The sequence below is a fragment of the Gymnogyps californianus genome, chromosome 27 (genome assembly GCF_018139145.2).
Source record: "Gymnogyps californianus isolate 813 chromosome 27, ASM1813914v2, whole genome shotgun sequence".
Classification (NCBI taxonomy): Eukaryota; Metazoa; Chordata; class Aves; order Accipitriformes; family Cathartidae; genus Gymnogyps; species Gymnogyps californianus.
In genome coordinates, this window is record NC_059497.1 from 2,025,064 (window position 1) to 2,051,528 (window position 26,465).

Here is a 26,465-nt window from a genome sequence, read left to right on the forward strand (position 1 = left end):
CTGAGACCTGGCCAGTCCTGCGGACGCACCAGCACCGCTATAACCTCCCCCTCTCTTTTATTGTCCCCTAGGACTGTCCCCAGCTCTTCCCCACAGAGGAGATCCTGATCCCGGTGGGAGAGGTGAAACCCATCACGCTGAAGGCGAGAAACCTACCCCAGCCCCAGTCCGGCCAGCGCGGGTACGAGTGTGTCCTCAGCATCCAGGGCGTGATCCACCGCGTGCCTGCCCTGCGCTTCAACAGCTCCAGCGTCCAGTGCCAGAACAGCTCGGTGAGGGACCGGGAGGGAAACGTGGCAAAAAGGTGCCCAAAAAGGGTGTCAGCTCCAAATAGCTGCGAAGGGGATGGGCTCAGCCACGGGGAGAGTGAAAAATCCTGGAGTTAAACTAATCCTGAATTCCAGGTGGGAACCTGTCGTGGGCATGCAAGGTGTTTCATTATAGTGCTGGCCGGGAGAAGATCCTTTATCTGGCGGTTCCCTGTCTGACTGTGGGGGGTCAGCGAGGGGAAGGGGAGGAGGAGGAGGAGGGAATGCGACGAAGGTGTTGAAGCAGGCTAATTCACACAGGGGAGATAAGGCGAATCACAGACCCCTTATTGGGTAGCTGTCGAATTCCAGGTCACGGTAGCTGGATGAATACAGTAATGCTGAAAAGCAGCGTGGTGCAAGGAAGGAGGGGGAAGGAAAACTGCCAGGGGAGAGAGCACAACGCAGCAGAGAGAGGGAAATTATCTGAATGATGCTGCCGGAGAAGCAGGCAGGGAAGGATAGCTCTCCTCTGTAGGATGGGGCTTAGCCCTGCCAATGGACCTGGCAGGATTTTACCCCAGAACGCCCAAAGTCACTGTGGCAGGTACTCGGGGATGCCAAAACACGTACAGCAAACGCAGGCCGCCCTCCGAGCCACAGCCCACGCCTGGGTCTCGCGTGGCACACTTGAGCTGGAGGACAGGCAGGGAAGACTGTGGTCCTTCCCCTCCTCACCGTGCATTCGAAGAGGTCCACGGGCAAACAGGGCACATTCAGTTTGTTTTAGGCAGCAGAACAGGGTCTGCTTTAATATTCAGTGCAGATGGTCTTAAATTGTTAATGAAGTTTTGAATTTTTAAGAATTTCACTGGATATTTATATATCACTGGCCGTCTTCAGGCCTTGCAGCTTGGTGGATAATAAATGTATTAATACTATATAGTACTTTTCCTATCCAAAGTGATTTATAAACATTAGAGAAGCACTTTATTCCTGTTAGGCTAATAGGAAGTGGTAGATAGAGAATGTAAGGGCAATTCTGTACTCACAGCTCTGTCATTTGTACAGAAGATCTAGTTTCACACCAACTTAGTAAAACCCGGGCAAGGTGAATCAGTACAACCAAATGTAAGTTAAAACTGTACAGCTATTGCATGGGGACAGTCAAAGCAGTCTGCTTTGGTTTAATCATCATTCCCTAATCCCAAAGAGGATAGCAACGTTCGCTCACCTTTTTAAGTCTTTTTAGCAGCTCTTGGTTGACTTAAAGAGAGCATCAGAATGGGGCCTCATTGGTGCTAATTGTGATAATGGGAATTTCAGAATACACTGGGAATTCGCCTAAAGCATCCAGATTCACTCAGCCATGGCCCCCAGGATGTCCATGAGAAGGTGAATAATTCAAGCCAGTGCTATCCTAGACTAGGCTGAAGCAGAGACTGGGAAAGGACCTCTCTGCACCATCTATTTTTTCTCAGCTATTGCCTATTTCATCAGCCAAAGCTGCGCAGCGTGATTTTTAAGCTCCCAGTCACACTAGGGTGCATGGTGACTGTATAAGAAGATAGCCTGAAGGCAGCAGTCCTTCCAGTCTGATTAACTGGAGGGGCTGTATTGATAAGCTAGAGACCGAGTGACAAGAGCAACCACTGTGAGTGGAATAATTAATCTATTACCTCTCACAAGGACTAGATCTGATTTAATTATCTCTTCCTGGTGAGGAGGAGGGAGTCAAAGCAGGACCCTGGAGATGAAGTGTAGAAGTGTGGTGGTTCAGACATCAGCACATGTTTTTAAGCAGAGAATAATCACGGTTTCTTTAAAAAAAATCTTTTTGTGTTAGTGTCTCTGATACATCACCCCGAGCATTTCATTCTCCATCTTCTCCTTCAGTATCTCTATGATGGGATGGACATCAGCAACTTAGCAGTGGACTTTGCTGTGGTTTGGAATGGGAACTTTGTTATTGACAACCCGGAGGATCTGAAAGGTAACGTCTGCTTGAGTTGGCTTTCAAGTCATGGGAAGGAGGGCAGCGATGGCGGCTGGAAAGTGGCTGTTGGGGCAGAGCGGCGTTAGCTGCCGTCACTGCGGCTGCAGGCAGAGACATTGTGGTCCCGGTGGATCCTGCTTTGGAGGAGAGCAGCTCACTCTGCTCCACGGATAGTGGTGCTCACTAAGCACCACTGGTACAGCCTTGGCTTTGGAAACCACATGTGCAAGTCCACTCTGCGGCTCGTTAAGTCGAAACTCAACGTGTGCCTTTGCTTGTGAGTCTAAAAGCAGCTGTAGTCCATGTGAATATTTCAATTCTTGACTTCGTCCTGAGTGCCCATCCCCTCTTCCCTGCAGTGCACCTCTACAAGTGCGCAGCCCAGCGTGAGAGCTGCGGGCTCTGCCTGAAAGCCGACCCCAAGTTCGAGTGCGGCTGGTGCAGCGGCGAGGCCAAGTGCACGCTGCGGCCGCACTGCAGCGCGCCCTCCGCCCAGCCCTGGCTCGACTGGTCCAGCAGGAACGTCAAGTGCTCCAACCCTCGCATCACCGAGGTAAGAGCGCGCATCTCCGGCCCCTTCTCCTTACTCCTTCCAAAGCGGATTTGTGTCTGTCTCCCTCTCATCTGAAAACCCACCGTTGTCCATCCGGCGCTGAAGAACAGGGAATAAAACGCTCCGCTACTTTCTGAGAAATTAATGTGCAGATCCGCCGGCACATGGCCAGGGTGCGCAGCCCACTGCCCCGCCATGCAGCTGTCACTCGCCGGCGATGCTACCAGCATCGGGGTGACCGCTACGGACTGTTGCAAGAATGCTAATTAAACTAGGGAGCTAATTAGTCTATAGTTGATGCTTCTGATGTTTCTGTTCAGACCACTGAGGGATGCAAAATGTCTCCCAGGAGCATTTTTACCAGTAAAACTGCACTCGGTCTGTTAACGTTACTATTAGGAGTGACACTCGTATCAGGTGGGAATGAAAGAAGATTTTGGTTTCTCACTTAATTAACTCCCCCCAAAAAGCCTCCCTTGCCCTGGGAGTGTGTCCATACTGCAGAAGGCGGAGGGCATGGGTGTAAAACAATGTTGGATCAAAGTAGCCTGTTGCACTGATGCTCTTGGCAGGGCAGGAGCAGGACTTCTCAGCACACAAACTTCTGCCAGCTGAATAAGGACCCCAGTACATGTGGAAGTTTCCTCTTAACTCAGATTAGTTTCTACACCAGCTTAGCTAAACTGGCTCATGCTCAGAGCCCCTGGGAGGAAGGCATCAGCCTCCTTTTTATGGAGGAGGGGAGGAAACCGCAGAGGCTGGTGGTGCTGTGCCGGGGCTGGGGCTGACTGGAGGAGGACGTTGCTGAGGAGGGACGTTACCAGGCCTTTGGTATTTCTTCCTTAGACTTTCTGCCCAGCCACATTACACCTTGGATGGGCAGGTATTTCTCATGTGCAGTGTTTTGTAAACTGCAGAGTGGAGCCTGTGAGGCTGCGGAGGAGCAGAGGTGGTGGTGGTGCTGACTGTGCAGAGACGTGAAAGCGTTAAGAAATGTTGAGAGTCTGTCCTTTCCTTATTTAGTTGGTTGGTTTGTTTGGCAAGTCATAGCTACCTTTACAGAGAGATAAAATGAGCCTTAAAAGCTTGCCTGGATTTTCACCTTGTCCTGCCAGTAGTCAGAAACCAGTTTTCTTATCTGAGTGCTGTTCTGCTTGCACAAGGTTATGCTACAAGATGCAAGAAGCAAAACAGCCTCTGCCTGAGAGTTTCTTCACCATAAACTGTTCAGACAGTTGTAACATTGAAGAAGTCTTAGATTTATTTATTTACCCCTCCTTGAGCTAAGCAGAGAAGGGGAAAAACACTCTGCTCCAGCCACCAAGTGACTTGCATCTAAGAACTGCCAGGCTGGCTCTCGCGGCTGGCTGCAGGCATGGCACTGCCACCGAGTGTTTTATCACTGTCCAACTTGAAAGCAATACTTTTGGTCTCTGTCCAAGGAGAAAAGAGCAGAGCTTTGCTGTTACAGATTTCTTGTCTCCGTAACCAAGTCTGTGTCTCAGCCTTCAAAGCGGGAAGCACGGGGTGCCTCGCCAGGAGATGTTTTGAGTCTCAGGAGATTGCCCTGAGTGGATTTGGAGATGAGAAAATCGAGTAGGAAATGTCTGTGCTTTCGCTGGCAGACTGGCTTATTCCACAGTGAGGGTCAGCGACAGAAAATACAGGTTTCAGGGGGATGTATTGTCCCATGGCCTCTGCTGACTCTGACAGTGCTGTGAGCTGTCGTGATTTTATCACAGGTCTTGCAGTGTTTGGTGGTTTTCCTTGAATTCCACCTCCCACCCTTCTCCTTATGAATTCACAGCTTTTATTTTTTTTCATGAAAGTCAAGTTTGCAGTTTTCACTGTTGTAGAAAAAGAAGGGGGAAAGCAGAGGGAACTGGTGGCCTTTTTTGTGTGCTTTGAGATCCGCTGATGGGAAGGGCACTGTATAAGGCTAAAAACTCTTACAGAATTGTGCTAAGTTCTTGAGCAGTCAGGTCTATAGAAAACGGCAAAGCCCCAGTAGAAACCCTGCAGGGTCGATATTCCTAAACCCAAACCTTTCAACAGCACAGGTTAACTTCTCTCATCCCCCTCCCTCTCCCGAAAAGTGTATGAGATTGTCTTGGAGACCATGAGACCTTTACAGCCTTCATCGCTGTTGGGTCCTTTTTACTGGCATCCAAGTTTTTTCAGTATTTTGGGTACCGTTTTGCAATGTCCAGTGCTGCAGAACTGTGCACTGAAAGCTAGGAAGAGACCGCCCTGCCCTGCTGGGACCGACCTGCTCCTGGCAGGTTTGAAGCAGGCACTGGTGACACGTTCTCCGTCCTGCATGCACCAGCATTGACAGACTCGACTGGGGAGCAGCGTTTGGTCTCATACTGGGGCTTGCATTGCAGCCTGGACCACTCAGACTAAAAGAGCCTTTAATACCGGCTGTTTTCCACTCCTTTTGCTTCATCTGGCCAGGTTCACCCTTTCTGTCAAGCCGGAGGTCAAGGGCCTGGCTCCTAGGTGCCAGTGCCTTCAGGGAATGCAAGAGATTGTGTTTTAATAGTCATAAAAGTAAATGAGCAGTAGGATATGTGCAGCCCTTTTTTTTTTTCCGAGTGAGAGGCCCAGCCGTCACCGACAGTGTCCCTTTAACAGCGTAAAACTTCCACACGGTCTGTGGTCTTAGCAATAAATAAATAAAAATCCGTTTTCTTGCGAACAAGCGGCACTCTGATCTCCTGTTCATTTATTTGCAGGCCTCATTAATATAACATCAGTGCAACAAACAGCTGAAGGGGGGGCAGTGTCAGGCTGAATAATGGAGTTGCTCTGCTGAGATAACAATTAGGTTCTGAATGTGCTATCAGCTAAGGCAGAGGCAAGGAGGGATCATGCCGGGATGACAATGCCTATGTGCTGGTTCCCTGCTGGGCTCATCAGCTGGGATCCAGCTAGCTTAGAGCAGGATGAAAAAAGACAAAGAGAATGAAGGTGGATGACATTTTGGGAGGGGGCAGGGGTTATGCCATTTATTCTGCAAGCCGGGCGCTCGCTCCGCACCCTAACAGATGCCAAGTGGTTGTTGTGCAGAACGGTCTTAGGCTCGCGGCTTGCCTCCAGCTCCAGAAGGAAAGCCCCATCCGACTCGCAGCCAGTCCTAGGTCTCCCTGTCTCGTGCACAGACTTCTTCTGGGGGCTAAATATTGCTTCATGTCAGAAACGCCGAACCATGCAACTGGCAAGATGTGAGGCTGAGAACATCTATCCTGCATCGTTATACAGTGTCTTCTGCAGACTGGGGAGGGAAGTGTGCTAGCACTGTATCGGGGCTCCTGGATCCCTGGGATCCCTTGGATTCCAACCTTGGGGATCCCTGGGGTCCCTTCCTTGGTTTCAAGTAAGAAGCAGCAACAACAGAAATACAGTGGTGCATCTGCATCCCTTACATGATGTAAGGGCAGAGCGTAAGGGTAACCAAGCTCCTACCACCACCCACTCCGTCTCTGTATTTGGATCCTTTCTGTGAGTAATACAATGCTTCACATTTGCATAAATCCTTTCCCTGAGCAGCAGGAACATGCTTTACTAGAGGCAGTGGATTGCTGATTCGTTTCATGCAAGGCGAGGCTGATGCAGAAGGGAGAGGTGACCTGCTCAGAGTAATTCAGGAGATCAGCAAAACCAAAGGCCCTGCCTCCCACACCCCACTCTAGATCTCAGTGAATTTCAAACTGCTTCAGTTTTGCAAACAACCTAAAAAACTTCCAGCAGAGGTGCAGACCCCTGAACAGTAAATGTACAATTCCTGGTAATGGCGTTGTTTTTCCTTAGCTGCCGTTTGCAGGTTCTTTTGATCCTCTGCAGACATCTGAGCGACAAGCCACTCCACTGAAGTATATTTCTTGAAATTGGGGAATATTTCTTCCTAATCCTGTCTGTCTCAGACCAGAAATCTGGACTGTCATTGCAGCCAGCCCTGCAGCCTGAGCAGCTCCCCGGCACGACCAAGCTGGGGGGTTAAGGCAGAGCACGCTGCCAGCAGCCACCCCGGGCTGGGTGTGCTGGAGGTGCCCCGGCCACCCATCTGCAGCACAGCGAGGTGCCCCAGGGGTGCTGCCTGGGCAGGTGCTGCTTGGAGGGCTCGCCAGCGCTCGGTGCGACGGGGCCTTTAAGACTTAGCTTCTTTCTGCGATTTTGACTGAATCTCTCCAGCTGTAATTAATTGAATGCATCTGTTCTAACCCTGGGGCTGCTTTATGGCACAGTTACTTCAAAACTGTTCAATTAGCGGCCACTAAAATCTAGGTCGAGTGAAGCTCCATATTGGGGATTTTCCAGGTCAGGACATTTTCAAAATACAGAATCAGCTCTCTTTTGTTCGGTGAGGCCGGTTGGCTCCGCTGGTTGTGGTGAGGTTGGGAAATGGCAAACTGTGACTTCTTTTGGACAGTGATGAGACAACAAGCCCGGCGGTGTAAGTGCTCCAGCAAACGCATTTTAACATAATCTAGAGCTGCGAAGGACAGTTGTAACTGTCAAGTACGTGAACTGCCGAGTTCAGGTGATTCCCAGCTAGCAATATAAACATTACCAGTGGAGGCCTTCAGGACTCGGTGTAATGCAATACAACTTGATTTTGTACTGTCTTTTATGGGCACATAGTGCTTCACCGAGCTAAATGATACAAGACGTGCTACGCGGTGTGAGTTACAGAAAACAGCGGCACAACAGACAGAGTATGGTGAATAAATTAGAAACCTCAGTCGTGCGGTCAAGGGGAGAAGGAGGTAGATATTAAAGCATACACAGAGGAAGGAGGTGGTGGTTTGATATACGGGGCAGCTCATGGCTCTGCTGGGTGCGTGGAGCAGGCTGAAGCCCAGCATGTGTGGCCAAATTCAATAGCAGCACCTTAAATGGGAGCAGAGGTGGAGAGCAAGAAATGAAGAGGTTTAAGCAAGGGAGAGGGAAAATGGCTTCAGCTGGGATTTGAAATGCGGGGAGATGCTGGAGGGAAGTTGGAGCCACAGAAGTGATGGGGAACAGGGGTGTCCTGATGGCGTTAGCAGTCTGCATTGGGTGGGATGGGGGAGACGTGCCCCGTGGCACTGGAAAGTGCAGGGGGTCCCGCAGGGGCTGCTTTGGGGCGCGCTCAGCCCGCCGTGCAGCAGGTTGCCGGGGCCTGCTCTTGTGATGGGGCTGGTGTTTTGCCGCCTTCCTAACCCGCTCACGTCCAGGGAACAGCGAGCTCTTAAGAAGGTGAAAGAAAAGCAGCCATCCATCCGGAAATGCTAAGGAAAAGGTTTTGAAGAGCTCAAGTCTTTTGCCAAAGGCAAGGGCGGAACAAACAAGTGTAAACAAGATTTATCCATTAAATTAATTAAATTGCATTATTATGGATTATGTTTATTTATTAATAACAGCTGTAACATGGGGAAGATTAGTAACTCACCCAAGAGCAACAACAGACCGGTGGCAGATTCAGGACAACTGTTTGAGAGTCTTGGGTCCAAATTTTGTGACTATACATTATTGTAATTTATACTCCTAATTGAAGAGGATATTGTCCTTAATGAAAGTCTATAGAAGCAGAGATGATTATGGCTGAGGCAGGCTATAAACAGGCAGCTTTAAAGCACACACCTCACCCTTTAACATTTGTAAGTCTTTTGAGGTGCCAACTTACTAATAAAATGTGACATTAACGTTCAGAGAACAGCCAAGGCAGAAGTTAAAGTTCTCCAAAGCAGCAGGCTGCATCTAGAAGGTGACTTACCATCTTCTGTATGAATAAAGAAGGAGCCAGTCTTCTCCTTCTGCAAGGCTTTCTGGGGGATGGCATTGCCCACGCCTCTTGGCCAGCTCAGGGACCTTGACGTCCCCTCTCGGAGCACGGCACAGATGGATTTCAGCATCTGACTTCTCCAGGACATCCAGAGGAGTCATGAGAAGGTGGCACTGGGCTGGGTTTGGCAGCAGGAGCAGGCGGAGGTTGCAGCACTCAGCCTCCCTGAGCAGCCTGCAAAGCAAAAGTCTGTTTCCAAGCCCGATACGGGGTTGAAGAAGCACGGGTGTTGTGGGGACACCAGCTCAACTTGCCTGTGGTTTGTTTCCCTCTAGATCCTGACAGTGTCTGGCCCCCCAGAAGGAGGGACGAGGGTGACCATCCGTGGCGTGAACCTGGGCCTGGATTTCTCCGAGATCGCCCACGGGGTGCAGGTTGCTGGGGTGCAGTGCACGCCCCTGCCCGAGCAGTACGTCGTCGCAGAACAGTGAGTGGCCTCGCAGACCTCACCCGTCCCCACCGCGGGTCCCCAGGGCTGGCCAGCCTGCACAAAGCCTCTTCCCTGACCTCCAGCAAATGCACAGGAGGCCAATAACTCATGCAGACCCCGGGCGCCATCTCTCCACCCTTTCCAGCCCTGCAGGAAGGGGTCTGGAGGTGAATGGTGCCTGGACCAGGGCATGCCATTCCTACACCAGAAGGGGATGAGCTGCTTGGATGCTCTCTGAGGGGGTTAAGCAGCCCTTTAAGCTTTCATTAAGTGTTTTGTTTTCTTCCACACCACGGTTCCTGCTTTGCTAAGCAACTTTTCTGATGAGCACCTTGCTGTTGACGCTGAGCCTTTCTGCCCCCTCTGCTCCCCATCGCACTTGAAATTCAGCTGGCGCTGCTGGCTGCACGCAGCCATTTGTTAGGCGGGTGAGGCAGTGACAGCCGCTTAATCCGAATGGGCCTCCACTGGAGTCAATTCATTTATTTCACTAAGAAAAATGTCAACCAAAAATTAGAAAATAGGCATGTAACAGAGGATGGGCGAATCAACCTCCCAAAGTGACACATGCTCCTGTTGCTGTTTGGGGGGGTTGTTCTGGTGTAGGTGCTGAGGGGTGTGTTGGGGGTCATTTGTGCAGGGCGGGAGAGGAGCAATATGTGATGGCTCCCCTTGGGTTGTCTGATCTCTCCTGCTGGGGACCAGGATGCCATCCTGTGTAGTAGGGCCATGGCTGCTTGCCGTGAGTGTGGGGGAGCCCAGGCCCCATGAGCGGTCCCAGCAGCACGGGTCTGCCCCAGCTTCAGGAGCGGCTGAAAGCAGTTGTCCTCTGGTGGTGAGATGCATTTGGCGGGTCCCAGTCTGATCCCCAGCATAGTGGAAGGACCTGTCACTAGCACATGGTGGTTTGTTTTTTGCTCACTCCTTGTGTTTCTTTCCCCCTCTGTAAGACAAGAATGACGTTAATCTCCCCTTCCGAACAGCAAGGATGTGTGCAGTATATCAGTATATCATGCGATCACTGGATGACGGGCACTATGGGTGTGCAAAGCATCGTTCAGGTTATTGCAGGAATGGCTCCAAGCGCTGCACCAATAGTACTGCCACTGCTAGCGGTTTGGGCTGTTCTGCTGAGCAGTATTTTATTTTATTTTATTTTTCAAATAAAGGATGGAAGATTATAAAATTATCCTCCTTTGATGGTATGAAACCCTGATTTTATAATCATGACTCTAATTACAGCTCTTGAGCTTTCAAAGTTTGTTAACATCATTAAAACATTTACCCTGGGCAGATAACAGCAAGCGTTAGCATGAGAGCTGCGTTTTAAAGATGAATACAGATAAAAGGACCCTCTTAAGGGTTCTGTGGGCAGACTGAATTCCAAGACTGTAATGACTCACCATATGCTCCAGCCATGCAATCTATCAGCCAGCAATTAGGTTAATGTTGGTGAAAGGGCCACTTAGCCCAGCAATCAGCACCCTACAGCTCTGCCGAATGCATCATTTTGTAACAAGGTACCTGCTGGGAATTTGGCTTTTATCAGGAATTGGGATCAGGTGTACCAGGTCACCTGTGCCCCGTCCTGTGCCCCGTCATGCCTGGTACTGTACGGCAGCTGCTGCTTTACTGGCAAATAGTTGAGTATGTGGTGTTTCTCCCCATATATAGCCCTTGGTGGGTCCTTGCTTCTTGTGGGAGAAAACCTCCACTCTCCTCTCCTGCCCATGGGCTGTCAGGAATCACTTCACCTTGCTTTGTTTGCCTGTGGGCTGGCAGGAGCAGAGATTACTGCTCCCAAATGCCAGCCCTCCAGCCTAGCCCACTGCCCGGCAGCACAGAAACCCTGCCTTCTCGCCCCGCTGCCGGAGGAGAAGTAATGAAATAGCAGGCAGAGGAAAGAGGTGCATGGACGATGTCTGGTTGAAAGGCAGAGAGAGGAGCACGTGGCAGATTAAGGCACACAGCTGAGATGCTTCAGTTCCTGTTCTCCAAAGGCAGCGTCTCTCTAGGCAACCCGTTTTGATCTGCGGCAATAAGGACTTTCACATTAGAGCTCTTTACTAGCATGTATGTGTTTCATTAGGCCTCCTGGCATCACCTGTGCGTGCTGTCTGCAGGTTCTTTTTTCCTTTAGTCTTTTTATTTTATTTTATTTGTAGTGAATTTAATGCTGCTGAAGGCAGCTGAAACGCTGCCTTCACAAATTGGAGCCTTTTATGCATTTGCACGTGATCGGCAGAAGAGCGAGCTTTTCCCCTGCCGCTCTGCAAAAGCACCTTCAGCCTCACCCGGGGAAAGGATGCTCTGGCTCTTTCTCTGGTCTCGCTCTCAGGGCCAGACACCAACAAGTGTCTCATCACCGGCGTTACGGCACCCGCCTGCCCCGAGGCAGGTTACTCCTGTCCTGAGGTTTCCAGTGCCTGGCAGGATGCTCTTGAATTTGTCTTTCCAGTGTTGCCATGAGAGCAAGCAGCATCCATCCCCTTTAGGTATGGCTCGAGAGCCCTTTGAAAACCTCTCTCAGACCTGCTGGCATGACAGGCATTTGCTTGGTCTCATCTCCAGTAGGCATTACGCATTCCCAGTGCCCTGGGATTTTTGGATTACACACCCACAGGGTGCATAATGAGGGTTTCCTCATCTTCCAGCCTGGCCCGCTGTGGTTAACCCCAGCAGCTCTCCTGTCCTTACAGCTTTCCCTGCCTCAGGATGTGCCCATGGGGCTGAGCTGGGCCGCGTGAGGAGCACGAGATCGGTGTCTTTCGGTGCCACTAACTCCTTTTACCAGCGTCAGTATGTTCTGTGTTAGCCAGCCCTGTCTCCCCTGCAAAGGCTGCTCTCCCCGGCTGTCTCTATCATCCCCGAGCACGTGTCGCGAATGGGTGATTTAGATCACTGAAAGGACCGCTGTCAAAGGTATTAGCAAGAGTGATTTCAATACGATGTTGTAAAAGTGCGACTTAACGAAGTTCGATGGCAAGGTTCACTCTATTACTGTACGGCACAATCATTTGAACAATGATTCAAAACTATCAAGGCACAGATCAAAGTTACCAAGACACAAATCAAAGTTACCGAGTCACATCAAAGTTCCAAAATCAAAGTTGCCAAGGCACAAATCAAGGTTACCATACTACAAGGTTATGCGCGATATCAGTCACTTACCAAAGATCTGCCGTTGGTAAAAGGTCTCTCTGCCTCGAAGAGCAACCTTGAGAGGCGTCCCAGCTCGAGGGGAGATCACCGCCACGCAGCCACGCTGCCTAGCAGGGAGAGCTCAAAGGCGGCTCACTTAGGCTGTCATATTTATGGAATAATGCGGTTGGCTCATAGTCACATTGCATACAATGGGAGAGGTATGCATGAGTCTCCTGGTACCCACAACTTTCTTTGCTCCTTGATAAATGAGTCTTGGAAAAGCCATGTTAATCGCAGGTCGGTGCCCAAGCTCATATGCATCGATGCTCCCTGTTTCGCTCTGCTCTTTTGTGGGTTTTCAGAGAACAGGTTGAAACTAGAGAAGTTCTTGGCCCGGCTACGGCTCAGGCCTTTACCTCCTTTGGAACCTGTACCAAACTACTGCTAGTTTGGTTAAGGGGTCGAGTGCATCCGTCACAGCAGGTTGCTTCATTTTTGATTAACTGGGAGACTGCAGTGTGAGCTGTTCCCCTAATGAACTCATCTGTTACTCTAAGGACTTCGCGCTCACTTTGCTACTGGCTAATATATTGCCATTAGTGCTCTGCTTTGCTCTGGAGTTTACAGCTTGTAATAATTATGTCTAATTTTGATTTTTTTCTTTAAATTACTACATGGGGTAAAAATAGACTCAGTAATTAACTTCTCCTAAAGAGGCAGATATCAAAGTTAAAGAGGGGGGAAAAAAAAAGAAGAAAAAAGGAAAGCCAGCCCTGCGTGGAGCCGCACAGGGCACTGTTGGCACCTCCTGCCAAAGCCTCACTGCCGCGTTTCTGCTTCCAGGATCGTCTGTGAAATGGGGCAGGCGCTTCCAGGGATCAGCTCCGGCCCAGTGCTCCTGTGCATCGGAGAGTGCAAGCCGGAGTTCACGGCCAAGTCTGCGCAGCAGTACATGTTCGTGGTGAGTGTCCTGCCGAGGAGGGGGGCAGCACGCGTCCCCCCTGGGAACAGCCGTGCTCTACGGGTGCACGTGTCAAACGGATGGGGTTCAACACCAGGAGACAGTCCCAAACCTGCCATCTTTTTCTGATGCTTTCCCCGTGGCATTGCACAGTTTCTCAGTAGCCCAGTGAAAGAGCCCAGTTTTCAGGATGTAGAGCTCGCACAGGTCTACAGAATAAACAAGATTTATGCGGGAACCTAAACCCAGGGTTCCCACAGCATTTGGTTTCAGCTTTGCACCTCCAAAATAGTGATAACCTTCTGAATTGCTAGACTCGGTTACTCCTTCCAAAGTGCACTGTTGTAATCCTAGCAGGAGCATTACACAAAGCGTAACTTTATTCTGTACCTGAGGACTTTCTGTGCATGAGGAATTGTCAAGGAGTTGGAGTCAGCACTCAAAATTTTCCTTTGTTTGTAATGGACATTGTTATTTTGGTGCTTAGTTAATGGGGATGAATCTAGGGTGCTGCTCCTTGCTGGTTTTGAAGATGTTTCTATAGATATGCGTGTGCGCATACAGCCACTGATAGGCCTTTTTGCATGACCACAGAAACACGCAACACAAGAGCAAGCACCGGAGTCCATCCTTCTGCAGCTCAGGTACTGAGGTCCTGCTAGAAACTTAGTTTTAATCAACTGCCTGGGAAACCTGAACATATCTGAGTTAGTTTCTGTGTCTATAGATTTAACTTTTTCACCATGATGCCCTTTGGGCTGGAAAGGTAATTCTGCATCCAAATATTCAGGGATTTTTTTTTTCCCCTCCAAGGATGCTGGTTCAGTGTAGACTTTCTCTATCCACTTAATGGAGAGCTGCTCTTTGGGTTGGTGGGCTTCCATTGGTGGAGTGGGTCGTTCCTTTCTGTGGTTTAATTAGCAGCCTTTCGATTCATAAACTTAAAAGCCGCAGCTGGGGTTTCTCATATCTCCAGTTTTGCCTAAACAGGGCACTTCATCCAGCCACATTGATTTTGTGCTTAGTGGAATCTGTATGCAGGGAAATGCCAGCGCTTACCAATTGTCCACAATTTGTAAACTAATTGAGAGATAAATCAGGCTAGCCCCTGCCACCCTATCGGCGCTGTAAGCGACACCCTCCCCTGGGATTTCATTTATTCAACAACATAGCAGGGGTCCAAATATCACCACATTTTGCTCAAATATACCAGAAACCCCTCTGATCATTGCAGGGCACTGCCAGTATAGTCCCCAGCTTTGCCATTGCTGAAAGGCAGGTTCCCATGCGACACAAGGAGGATGCTCTCTTGCTTTGTGTTAAATAATAACCAGGAGCCAGTGGAAGGTAATTGCGGAGATGAATCTTGGAGTAGTACCTTGCAGCAACCTGGTGAGCATACGCCGAGCATTATCATCCTTTGCATTGTTGCTTCTGATTTCCAGCACTTACCCTGATTATATCATTTCTTTTTCTCAGGCATCTAAAACTTATAGCACATCATTTCCTTTTGTTAGTTGGCCTCTATTTTTCTCTTTAGCACTGCCACAAATTCCATTACAGCTGGTTTATGCCATTAAAGTCAGTAGTAAAATTGATTGGTACCTTAAAGCAGAGCTCTGTTCTGACCCTGAGAGGGTTCATGCCTTAGTGAGCTCATCTGGTGCCTGACACCGCGCAGGAGCGATGCTGTCACCTTAATTACACCCATTTTATCTGGGGAGGTGGAACCTTGGAGCTACTTTGGATCTGTAAATCTGTCATAATTATTACCAAATCATGAGTTGAAGATGGAAAATTCTTATTCAGCTTTCAGGCCCTCATCCGATGCTGGCCTCACCCCAGCCTTGGGAGTTTTTGCAGGTCTCTAGGATGGGCCCTCAGCTCCCCTGTCTTTTCCTTGTTTACAAGAATGACTGCTCGGGGTTACAGCCTGAGTTTCTATTTTTGGCAATGCTTTGAATTTCCAAGGATTGCAATGCTTAGACAAGGTGATGCTCACACCAGAAACATCAGATGCTTGTAGCCAGGAGGTGCTTACAGTTGATTTTGAATGCAGAGGAGGGCTGTGCTTTCCAGTATGCTTGCAGCTCTGTCACTGGTGTCTGTATGGGAACTGCTGGGCCTCATGGCTGTGTTAAATACCTGCTCCTTTCTGTCCCCGGGCTCCCAGGAGCAGACTGGCCCCGGCGATGGGGCAGGAAGAGGAGGGTGGCTGGTAGTGGGCTCTCGCTGTCTGGAGTGTTCACAGCGCTGCAGCTTGTTCCTAATTCACCTCGGGAATTAGTCGCCAGGGTTGGGCTGGAGACTGAAGGAGGTTTTTGATGGGCAGTCGTACATTGAACATCCTTTGGAGGTTTTTGCATTTTGGAATCACTGCTCTTGGTTGTATGAAATGCTCCCAAGCCTACTTAGTGTAACCATTGCTATTACCATTCAGATTGTCTAGTATTGTCATTAGCTGGGGTAATCATAGAATATCCTGAGTTGGAAGGGACCCACGAGCATCATCGGGTCCAACTCCTGACCCCAGCTAGGATAAGAGCTGTGAGCTGACCATGAGCAGTTGAAGGACGAGTCTTTCTCTCCTGTAATTCCATAATTACCCGCAACAGGGTGGATTGTGTGTTTTTCTCTGGTCTATTCAGGAGTCAGGGTCAAACAGGCTTTTGGTCTAAGCTGCTTTGGCAAATGCTGCGGCACCCAGAAAACACATGTTGCATTGTGAAAACAGTAGAGAAAACAGGACAAACGCACCAAGCTGCCAAGCAGGGAGTACCAGGGGAGTGGAGCTGGGAGGCTGCCAGCCTTTGCAGGTGAGAGTCATAAAGAGGGTAATGTGAAAGCATTAGTAAAACGATTTGGTAATATCCACTGATTGAAAACAAATAAAAAGGTACCTGCTTTTTGCAAATTCTATTAAGTGGGATAAATAGCTATCGTGGTGCAAAGCAGGATAAAGATGTGGCATTGCTGCAATAGTATCACCAATAAAATGTCGAGTGGGATCTAAGTTTGCCCACCAAGGACGTCTTTCCATCAGCAATGGGAAACAAGCTCTGCCCCACAATACTGTCACTGGTGGTTCGTATTAAGCTGGAGCTGCTGGTACTGCCTTTTTGTTAGTTGTCCAATGTTTCCCATTACCAGACTCTGGTGGGGTTTTTTTGGTGCTTTACCACATTGGCAAACTTTAAACATGTGGGTTCAAATTTCCATTGTGGCAGTTTGCTTGGCTTGGGATATATTTAGGTTTTGAAACGGCGGTGCAAACAGCTTACCTTTGTTTAAGAACAAAGTTGAAGGTAAAGACATACTTTTGCCGAGGCTAAATTTGCCATCGTCTTGTTGAGGCGCGTCTCTCTTTCAGAGGTGGGTTCGAAAATTTAGCAGGAGATTTCTCAGATGTCCAGGACACACCCCAGTTTTGCTTTTTCATATTAAAAAGGGTATCCCCACTCAGCCAAAGATGAGAAGATGCTTGGGGGATGATGCTTCTCCGGCTGGCACGGCCCCTGGGCAGCCGCTCGCTGACAGCTCCCCTCGCAGCAGGCAACAGTGCTGAGTTTGTGCTTTTCTTTCTCCAGACTCCAGTGGTGAGTTTTCTGAATCCCAGCCGTGGTCCGGAGTCAGGAGGGACGATGGTGACCATCTCCGGGCACTACCTGGGAGCTGGCAGCCGCGTGTCGGTGCTCCTGGGAAACCAGACCTGCGAATTCTACGGGTAAGGGGCTGAGCCGGGCCAGCGCGGGCTCCTGCCGTGCACATCCTGGTTATCAGGACTGCACCACCGTGGATCTGCCGTAGTTGAACATGCAGCCATTGCAAAAATTCATCTGGGAACCCCTGAAGGCTTCCATTCCCTCTTTTATTACATGAAACCATCTTCTCTCTTACTGTGACTGAGTCTTGCTTGGCAAGGGAGGGATTGCATCAGTATTAGTGCTGTCCATTATGTCATTTTAATGCTGTTACAATGTTAACTCGTCCAAAAATCTCGGACAAACATCACTGTGATTGTAAAATGTTTATAATAGTCATCAGTACCTGCCCCCAGCCCAAGTGATCTGAAGAAAACGTAACATTTATAAGAAACATCTAGTTTCTCTTTTCACAGATCAACAGCTTGCATTACTTTTATCGCAGCCACTGCTGCAGGTACCTCAACCTCCTAGAAGTGGTCTGAGCGAGGGGTGGGCTTCTGCGTGGCAGAGCAAAGCGAGGATCTGCACATACCTTCTGCTGAGAAACTTGCGCAGCCATCAGTCTCCTCTGGGATTTTATGGCAAATTTGCTTTTTACCCAGCAGTGTAAACACAGAGTTGACATTTGCAGGGTTTAATGGGTTTTCTTGGGGCTTAGTTAAAAAAAGATACATGCAGTATACATCTGTGTGCATCACGTACACATCCATGCCCTGTACCAAACGTACATAGGTGCCCTGAAGCAGCTGGCAGTATGCATTTCATAGCGTGAGCACAACCTGTGCGGGAACCTAAGCAAAGCGGTGTGATGTGCAAAGGGATTCTGCCTGTCAGATCCTCGCTCAGGCTTCCCAGGAGGAACCGAGGAAGTTTCTGGGAAAGTAAAGACCCCTGGAGGTGAATTTCTCATCTGGAAGACTGAGAGGTTCTCCAATACGGGAGCTGTGGGCATTCAGACGTGGGAGCACGTTGGGATATTAGCAGTGCTTATTCTACGTCCAGCCTAGAATGGTGCTTCAGGAGGTCTGGACATGCCAAAGTCTTCAAGTGCAGATCAGTTCTCCAAGTGCTAAGCACTGTCACCGATCCGTCAACATTTCTTCCCGTATCCGAAGCAAAGATGCCAGATTGCATCCTCAGATGCACACGGGTAACGGCGTTACCACCAGCAGAAGCAGCCTGCAAGCTGGCCTGAGAGCGGAATCGGCCCTGTAATATAATCCCTTAAACACATGATTATATTCAGGCAACCTGCAGATACTGACCTGCAAAACCTGGAAGAGTTTTGAATTATCTGTATGTTCTAATTACAGCAGGCAAGCAGAAACTTAAACAAAGCAAGCGGCAGTATATGAATGGCACCATCCTTCATGTGGGGTCACGCTGTGCACTTTGTTTTACTTGGACTGTTTTGAGGCAATGAACTTAAATTGTACTCGAGGGTGTGGGGGAGCCTGATTAGATGAAGCAGTTTCTAATGAGATTCACTCTAATTACAGCTTCCCTCATTCTCCCCTCTCTGATCGGAGGAGTGGGTAGATTCACCATGACGACATAATAATAGCACAGAAAGCTAATTAACTGATCACAGGGAGCTGAGAGCAGCTCTGCCAGCAGCGATGCGTCACTCTGGATCTCACGCCAGAGCTAAGCAGGCGCGGTGGAGTCTGGCAGGGCTGAGCGGCTGCGCTGGCGTGTGGCGGCAGAGCAGGCAGCAGGCAGGCAGGCAGGCAGGCAGCTCTGCAGCTGCACGGGCATGCACGGAAACACTCCGAGACTCAGCAAGGAGGGTGGAGAGACGCGCTCCTCGCACAAGGATGCCTTCGCGGTTAAATTAAACCTAGGTGGAGAGTAAGATGAGGGAGGGAGGAGGAGGAGAGCGGGAAGGGGCAGACGTAATTGCGTCGATAGAAACAGTCAAGTCCAGTTTGTTTCAGATATTGTAGGAGGTTGTTTCTGTTCCCTCAGTTGTGGTGGACAGGCATGCCAAGGTGTGAGCTGGGAACGTTGCGGTACCCGCTGTTTGATACCCCCCTGAAATGGCCAGTGTTGAGTGATGTGCTTACACTCCTTAGGGAGGATGGGGAGTGTGTAAGGGCCCTGAAAAGGGGACCGCACAGCATCCCCTTGCCCAGGCGCAGACACCAGAGCTTTGCTGGACGCAGAGCAGGGACACGGCCGCACTTGAGCCTCAGGTGTTAAGGCACCTCCACGAGTTGCGCAGCCTCTGAGGAGGGTGAGGATGGTGAAGACTGGACGTTCCAGAGTGCCAGCTTTTGATTTAAGTGCCAAACTGTCAGCAAGGTGCTGAAGACCTGCCTGCCCTCTCCCCTGTGAGAAGCCAAAACTAAATGAGCCACGGAAACACCACGGCCCTTTTGGCGAGCCTGGGGCAGGTTTGGGCAGGCGGGACGACCCACGGGTGGCCATGCAGGGGCACTGGCCTTCCAGGGACATCAGTCTGGCACTTCTCGTAGGAGCAGCATCCAGGCTTGCCACAGAGCTGTGCAGTTCCTTGCAGCTCTGTCCTGGCAGCAGGAGTGGTGCCGCTCAGATCTCATTCCCCTTCTCCATCCATCCACCCACCGGTGCCTTTGTGCTTTGACAGCGCCTCGCTACCCTGCCACCTTGACCTTCTCCGGGGCTCCGATGGAAGCAGATGGTGTGTTGTGTCCGGCTAGCCAGCGCCGAGGCCGAGGTCGCCCCTGCTCTGACGGGGAGACAAAGCCAGAAGGCAGCGGTGACGGTGGCATCGCCCTTCCCAGGCGGGGGCTTCGCAGGCTCCATTATGCTGCTCACAAGGGCCCGTGTGTGCAGTGGGCTGGGGAGGGGAAGAATTTGGCTTTTGAGTGAGCTTATGCATCCCATTTAAAAAGCAGCCATCTGTTTTCACACGCCCAACAGAAGGCAGCGGGTTCACAGAGGGATGCGGGAGGCTGCAGTGTGGCACAAAGAGTAATTTCAGGGAGCCTGCACTTTGCTCTTGGTGGGTAGTCCGAGTCCCCTCCTGCACAGAGCTGCGTTCCCTCCCTCCCATGCCAGTGAAGCCCTCCTGCCCGTCTTGGGAGCTCACCCCCTTCGCAGGTGTCAGAGTCGGGGGCTGACTGACGGCTCAGCCTTTTAGTGAGCTGCCTCGCTGCAGCTGCAGGGCAGCGCCAGGACAAAGGGTTGTTTTCTGCCCTTACGCTGTGACTGCCCATTAATGCTTCCCCGGCTTCTCTCTTGCACAGGCGATCCATGAACGAGATCGTCTGCGTGTCGGCCCCATCAGCCCACGGCCTGGGGGCTGTTCACGTCTCCGTCAGCGTCGACCGGGCTCAGCTGGAGCGGACCTTGCTGTTTGAGTACATCGACGATCCAAAGGTGCAGCACATCGAACCCGAGTGGAGCATCGCCAGGTAACACAAGGCTCTGACAGCGGGTCCTCGACTGTGGGAGAGAAGCCAGCTCACCTAGTCTGGGTCTTCTCTCTCAGCATACGCTCAGTGGGGCCGAAAGAGGGTCTATTTGGAAATGCTTGTCCCACCCAGCGTCCTGGATTTGTCAGGGCTGGGCGTCTGCGGTGTTTGCATTTACCGAAAATCAGGTCCAGAGTTACTAAAGTAGTTGTGATTATCAAGGCAATTACAGCAGTAGCAGCCTGCACCGAGATTCTGGGAGCACGAATAAAGCCCCAAGATCACTTCCATCTGCTGAAGAAGTGAACAATTGCTCATTAAAGGCTCTTTCTTGTAGTCCTGGAATAAAACAAAACCAGCAACCACCAAGAAAGGAAAAAGCTGATGCTAATCAAAATGTGCTGTTTATCCCAGATTCACTGCTAGGAACGGGGCGGCCAGCGCTGTCACATCACCGTGACGTTGTCACTGCTAAAAACCCTGGGCCATACACATCCCCTGGTGTTACTTTAATGGTTGTGCTCACAAGGGCTGTAACACAGCTATTAATTTCAAATTCCAATTATTTTTTAAAATTGCCCTTGAAAGAAGCAAGTGTCTCGCAGCAGGCTCTGCGATATGTTTGCTTTGAGTCCAAATTCACGATCGCATCTGGTTTTGGGTGAGATGGGTTTGATGGACTGGGCAGGACTGCGAACAGAGGCGGCCTAAAGGGAACAGCTGGGCTCTGCTGTAGAGGCAGAATCTGGGCTGTGCTGCTCCAGTTAACACGTGAAAGAAGCAGCTAAGAGTGAAAGACTTCGCTCAGGGGCACTGGCTGTAGGAGAATGGGGGTACTCCAGCCCGGGGGGTTGTGTCCTCCCTGGCCCTGATGGCACCGGGTGCTCTTCATCCCTCCCCTGCTCTGTGTGACAACTTGCTGCGTCTGCAGTCCAGATGCAAGTGCACGTCAGTTCCTTCACTGCACGTACCATTTATCATGTTCCTTAAAAACATCACTTGTAAATCATTAAACACTGTGACTAATTTATTGTCTTACATATTTAGTCTCAGCTCAGTTGATTTCTTTGGTCCCATTTCTCATCCTTCTGCCTTGCAGTGCTGTTAGGTGGGAGAGGGTGCAGCTGAGAGTAGAAAAATCTAGCTAACTTGAGACACCACTCCCCAGCGACTCAGGGAGTGGGTATTAATCCATGCTGTCGCCTGGTGCCTGAAGTGTCTGCAGAAAACATCTTTCAGAGATCAACAAGCATCCTTATTGTCAAGCACAGTCTCTCTGCACAGCCCCAGCCCCTCCTGCCAGATGCATTAATCAGGTGTCTCCTGGTTCTCCGCAGCGGACACACGCCTCTGACCGTCACCGGCTCCAACCTGGATGTGATCCAGGAGCCAAGGATCCGCGTCAAGTACAATGGCAAGGAGTTTGTCAACGTAAGTAGCTGCTGTCAGCGCGGTGCCGCCGGGCTGTGCCTGGGAGCATCCCCGTGCGCTGCAGCACGACGGGACCCCCACCCGGATGCACACATGCGGTTACTGGTGCCAGTGCTCTCTGCGTGGTGAGACTTGCCATGGCAAAAGCTGCTCTGGGGGTATTTCCCTGGACTTACCCAAACTGGGGACCCTGGAAAGAGGGATTCTGACACACAGAAATGGGAAATTACTTCCTCAGCAGCACGGTAACTGCCAAGGAGTTTTCAAAGCTAGAAATGGAGGACTCCATTTTAGGTCATCTCCATCACCTCAAATTCTGTCTTGGGTCAGATAAACTTGTTTCGCTCCTGAAATGCCCCCTTTTGTCAGAGCCCCTGAGCCCCGAGAGCTCTCCTCTCCGCAGCATCCTTCCATTTCCAGTACCTAGCTCAGCTCTACAGGCACGTTATGATGGAAAGTCCAAGCGTAGCTGTCCCCATCATTCCCAGCTGCTCCATACTTCCCATTTTAATCCTGCTCTTTCTGTAAAAGCCCAGAGCTAGGCACTGAGACCTGCCAGCTACGAGGCTGCTATGTTTAACTAGTCTCTCCCTAGCTGCCTCTCTATAAATAAACCTCCTATTGCCGCAGCTCTGGGCCCAGCAAGCCTGTACCAGCCCAGGGAGGGAAGGAGAGAGGGGAACCGCTTCTCAACAAGAACCTTTCAGGCCACTTTTGCAGCTTGATCACCGTGGTAAGGCCAGGTGCCGCTTCCCTGCGCCCTCCTCGCTGTGCGAAGGATGCTGGGCGTGGGGCTCTGCGTATTTTGGTGAAGCTGGGCGTTATTTTTATGCCTCCTTCCCCTCCTCCCTCCTATCACCCTGATGTTCCCAAAGCAAGGGGTTGGTAGCAGAGTTTGGGGTTGATCTGGAATGCCACCTCCTTCCCCTATCTGTATTTTTTCAGTCCAAGAGCGAGAAACTGAAATGAATCCTCAGCTGAACGGGAACTAAGTGATGTTCTTGTATGCTACAAATAAGAATTGTACCTCCAGGACCCACAGAAATTATTTTGACCAAGTGAAACTGAAATATATTGTTTCTATGCAGTGATCTTTCTGACTGAATCTGTATTATCTTGGAAAGGGCAAATCACTTAGCAGTCTTTTCCTATTCCCTTTCTCCCTTCCCCTCTGAAGACCTTTTTCATCTGAGCTCTTTTTAAAAAGACATCTAATTTTGTTGCTAGCAGTTGCAGTTTTAGTGCTACAAAAATAATTCTGAAGACACAAAATTGAGTGAAATTAAATCTTCCACTTACAGAGGGAGGCCAAACGGTTGGGCACTTGCTGCTTTATAAGGCACGAGTCTCATAAATCAGCCAGCTCCCTGCTTCCAGGGCTGGAGGAGCTGTGGGTGTCCTCAGCCCAGCAGGAGATGACCTTCATGTTACCTCCAGCCCACGAGTGTCAGATGATTGTTCCTCTCCCTCACTGGCATTTGGGAATTGCCTCTAATCACCAATTTGTAGCAGGAACCAGGTATTCGCTATGGGTCTGTTTCAAAGCTAGCATTGCCAAAGAGAATGCAACTGGAAAGAAAAGAAAAAATAAATAAAAAGGGCTAAGTGATCCACTATGCAAGCCTCTAGCTCCTTTAAAACACTGCTCGTTTTGAAGCTCGCTCTCCATCTCTGCACCAGTGCCTTTGCACTGGCCGGAGGGAAGCAAATTCCCCCAAACTGTGGCTGCAATGCATCAAGCCTGGATTAAATATTGCCAGCTAAACTTGAACGCGCTAGACTTTTCAGGGAGTATTTAAGGAATGAGAACATCGTTGTCCAGGTCGGGATAAGTTTTTCCCTGCCGTCTTTCAAAGCATCGCCTTCCCCGCAGGTCTGCAAGGTGGTGAACGCCACGGCGCTGGCCTGCCTCGCGCCCCCCCTCACCCCCGAGTACCGGCCTGGCCTGGACGCTGTCGAGCGGCCGGACGAATTTGGGTTTATCTTTAACAACGTGCAGTCCCTGCTAGTCTACAATGACACCAAGTTCATATACTACCCCAACCCGACGTTTGAACTCCTGAGCCCGACCGGGGTGCTGGAGCAGAAGCCGGGATCACCCATCATCCTGAAGGTAAGGAGACCCTTACCTGGTGGGAAACAGAAAAAAAATCCCAGAGAGGAGTTTTATACCCCCTTTGCAGAGTGAGGTACGCTAGACAGAGTCCCGTCATTTGCACAAGCTGGGAGTGAGATGAAAATCGGAGAAATGCGCTGTATCTTTGTACAGTCTTCTCTCCCCTTGTCCCTAGGGCAGAAACCTGTGCCCACCCGCTCCTGGAGGAGCAAAGCTCAACTACACCGTGCTGATCGGAGAAACACCCTGCGCTGTCACCGTCTCGAGACCCAGCTGCTGTGCGAGCCACCAAATCTCACCGGACAGCACAAAGTGATGGTGAGGGACCGAACACTCCTGTCAGCATCCCTTCCCTCCCTCCCTCCCATCCTTCCTCCTCCTCCTCCAGCTCCCTGACTTGCTTGGATATTGAGTGCAATTTCTTGTCCAAGGATGGGTAGGAATTTAGATCTTTATGGCTGTCTCATTGGAAGCTTAAAATATTGATGTGGATTAGCATGGAGAAACTTCTTATTCCCTCCCTGAGACTCACCACCTACTGTCAGAGCCTTCTAGAAAGAACAAATCTTTCTGGCAGTGCCTTCAGCACCAGGTGCCATCCTTTCTCTGGTGCTGCTTGCTCTTCCTTCGGTAGGTGAGACCATTTTCAGTGGGCTGTGTTCTCCCTCCTGTAGGGATTTTATCAGTCCTTGTACCAGACCTGATCTGCTAAGCGGATAGAAAGGTTTTGCCTTTTCCCGAAGCAGAAGCAGCCAGGAATATCTGAACACTGGACTGGTTGGATCAATGGCCTCATCCAGGATAGCAGTTGGTCTCTTCCTCTGCTTTGGTTTTGGGCATTGCTGCTTCCTGTGATCCACTTGCAGACCAAGCACGCAGCTGCTGGACTGCTTGAGTAGAGCCCAAATGAGATTGTAATTGTGATTTATTTCCCTTTAAGTTCAGCATCCAAAACATATTCAGATTATCACAGTGTGATTCACAGAAGCGCAACCTGGCTGAGAGCTGCTTGCATCTGTGGCCAGGGCACATCCAAGAACAGCCTGTCCCAGCATTAACCTCCGGCGTGTTTGCTCTGTAGCTTTCACATGCGGCTTTCTCTTCCCTTCTCTATTCTCTCTTTCCAGTCACTCTGGTTTCTTGTCAGTGAAGTTATCACTGGGTTGCTAATGTCCACGGCTTACAAAAGGGAGTTGAAAGCTTATAAAATGAAAGTCAAATGGAGCCATCAGATAATAACAACAAAGCCCAGATAGTGAAGGGCTGGCACATTTATCATGACTCGAAGCCTCCCTGTGTTCACATAGGCTGCACCCTCCGTGTTTGAAGGCGATCGGAGTTGCTATAGTCTTGGCTGAAACAGAGGTGGTTCAGTGCTTCCTTAGGGGTCTGTACAGCCCGTGTGGTGCATGCCCTGGCCAGGAAGGATGGGGCTTTGGGACAGGCTGACACCCTTACCTAAAGCCACTGGTTACCGCCATTGTGCTTTGTAGGTGCGTGTTGGTGGTATCATCTTCTCCCCTGGTTCGGTGAGCATCATCTCAGACAGCCTCCTGACCCTGCCGGCCATCGTCAGCATCGCAGCCGGAGGCAGCCTGCTCCTCGTCATCGTCATCATCGTCCTCATCGCCTACAAGCGCAAGTCCCGAGAGAACGACCTGACCCTCAAGAGGCTGCAGATGCAGATGGACAATCTGGAGTCCCGGGTGGCCCTGGAGTGCAAGGAGGGTCAGTACTGCCCAGGACCGGGCGCTCTCTGTGTGCTGCGGCCCCATGCTCTGGTCCCCAGCTTTCCCCACCGAAGCCACCCCAGTCACCCGATTTTTGCAGTGAGGAGCGGGGTGCATGCCCCTGCGAGGTTTGCATGCCTGCCCCGCCGCGGGAGGGTGGGCAGCAACAAGTGTGTCAGCGCAGACACAGCTCTGCAGCCTAATGTGCAGAGAATAGGATTAGAGCTTGATCCTGCTTAAGCGACATGCCTGGATCGCATTGCGAGGACAGCGTGAGCCCCAGGGTGCCCAGCACAATATGCCCCCTTGTCTAATGGCCTTTTAATAAAGGGCTTTTAAAAAAGCACAGAGTGAGATAGGGAGCAGAGGAGATTCGGACCCCCAAGAAACAGCATGTATCCCAAACGGAAGGCAGGAGGGCTGGAAAGGTGGTCCAGTCGCTCCTCCAGTCTGTAAGATGTGAGCCCAGAGCAGTGAGAGTAGGTCTGAGGGATAGGAAGAAGCTCCTCAAGCGTTTGCTTCTGGGAAATCTTGTGTGTTATTTGGACTAGCTAGACCTGCTGCTTGCAGATTTCAACACAGACAAGTCTTGTCCCTTGCAACGAGGCGGCTGAGCCTGGCCTCTCCGCAGGGGAGCGAAGGTGGAGGTGGGCAGTGCTTTCTGTAGCTCGTGGGTTGAGACAAAAAGTGTTCTTGTTTCGTACGTCCTTCCAGCTGGAGGGGACCGTAGTGAATCAAAGAAAAATAAATAGAAAGCTGCAAATTTCATAGTGACCTCTGTATATAGAGAGAGTTGCATTGGATTTGTTCAGCTGATTTTAAAAGGATAGCCTTGAAAGCACAGGACAAAAAATGAGATATATTCAGGAGAGACCACAGCTTTGGCATGGGCACAGCCTAGCTGGGGTACAGAGACCTTACTGAGCC

The 26,465-nt window shown here is 50.4% G+C and overlaps 1 protein-coding gene across 1 annotated transcript in view; it reads left to right on the forward strand.

Moving 5' to 3' along the window:
• The window catches only part of PLXNA2 (plexin A2), a 175,018-nt gene that overhangs the window by 126,476 nt on the left and 22,077 nt on the right, over positions 1-26,465 (forward strand). Inside the window, 12 exon segments of the mRNA XM_050911214.1 lie at positions 72-272; positions 2,145-2,241; positions 2,604-2,797; positions 8,900-9,051; positions 13,042-13,159; positions 16,747-16,883; positions 20,094-20,261; positions 21,599-21,692; positions 23,566-23,805; positions 23,984-24,068; positions 24,071-24,126; positions 25,302-25,536. Of these exon segments, the coding sequence (XP_050767171.1) occupies positions 72-272; positions 2,145-2,241; positions 2,604-2,797; positions 8,900-9,051; positions 13,042-13,159; positions 16,747-16,883; positions 20,094-20,261; positions 21,599-21,692; positions 23,566-23,805; positions 23,984-24,068; positions 24,071-24,126; positions 25,302-25,536 (1,777 nt within the window).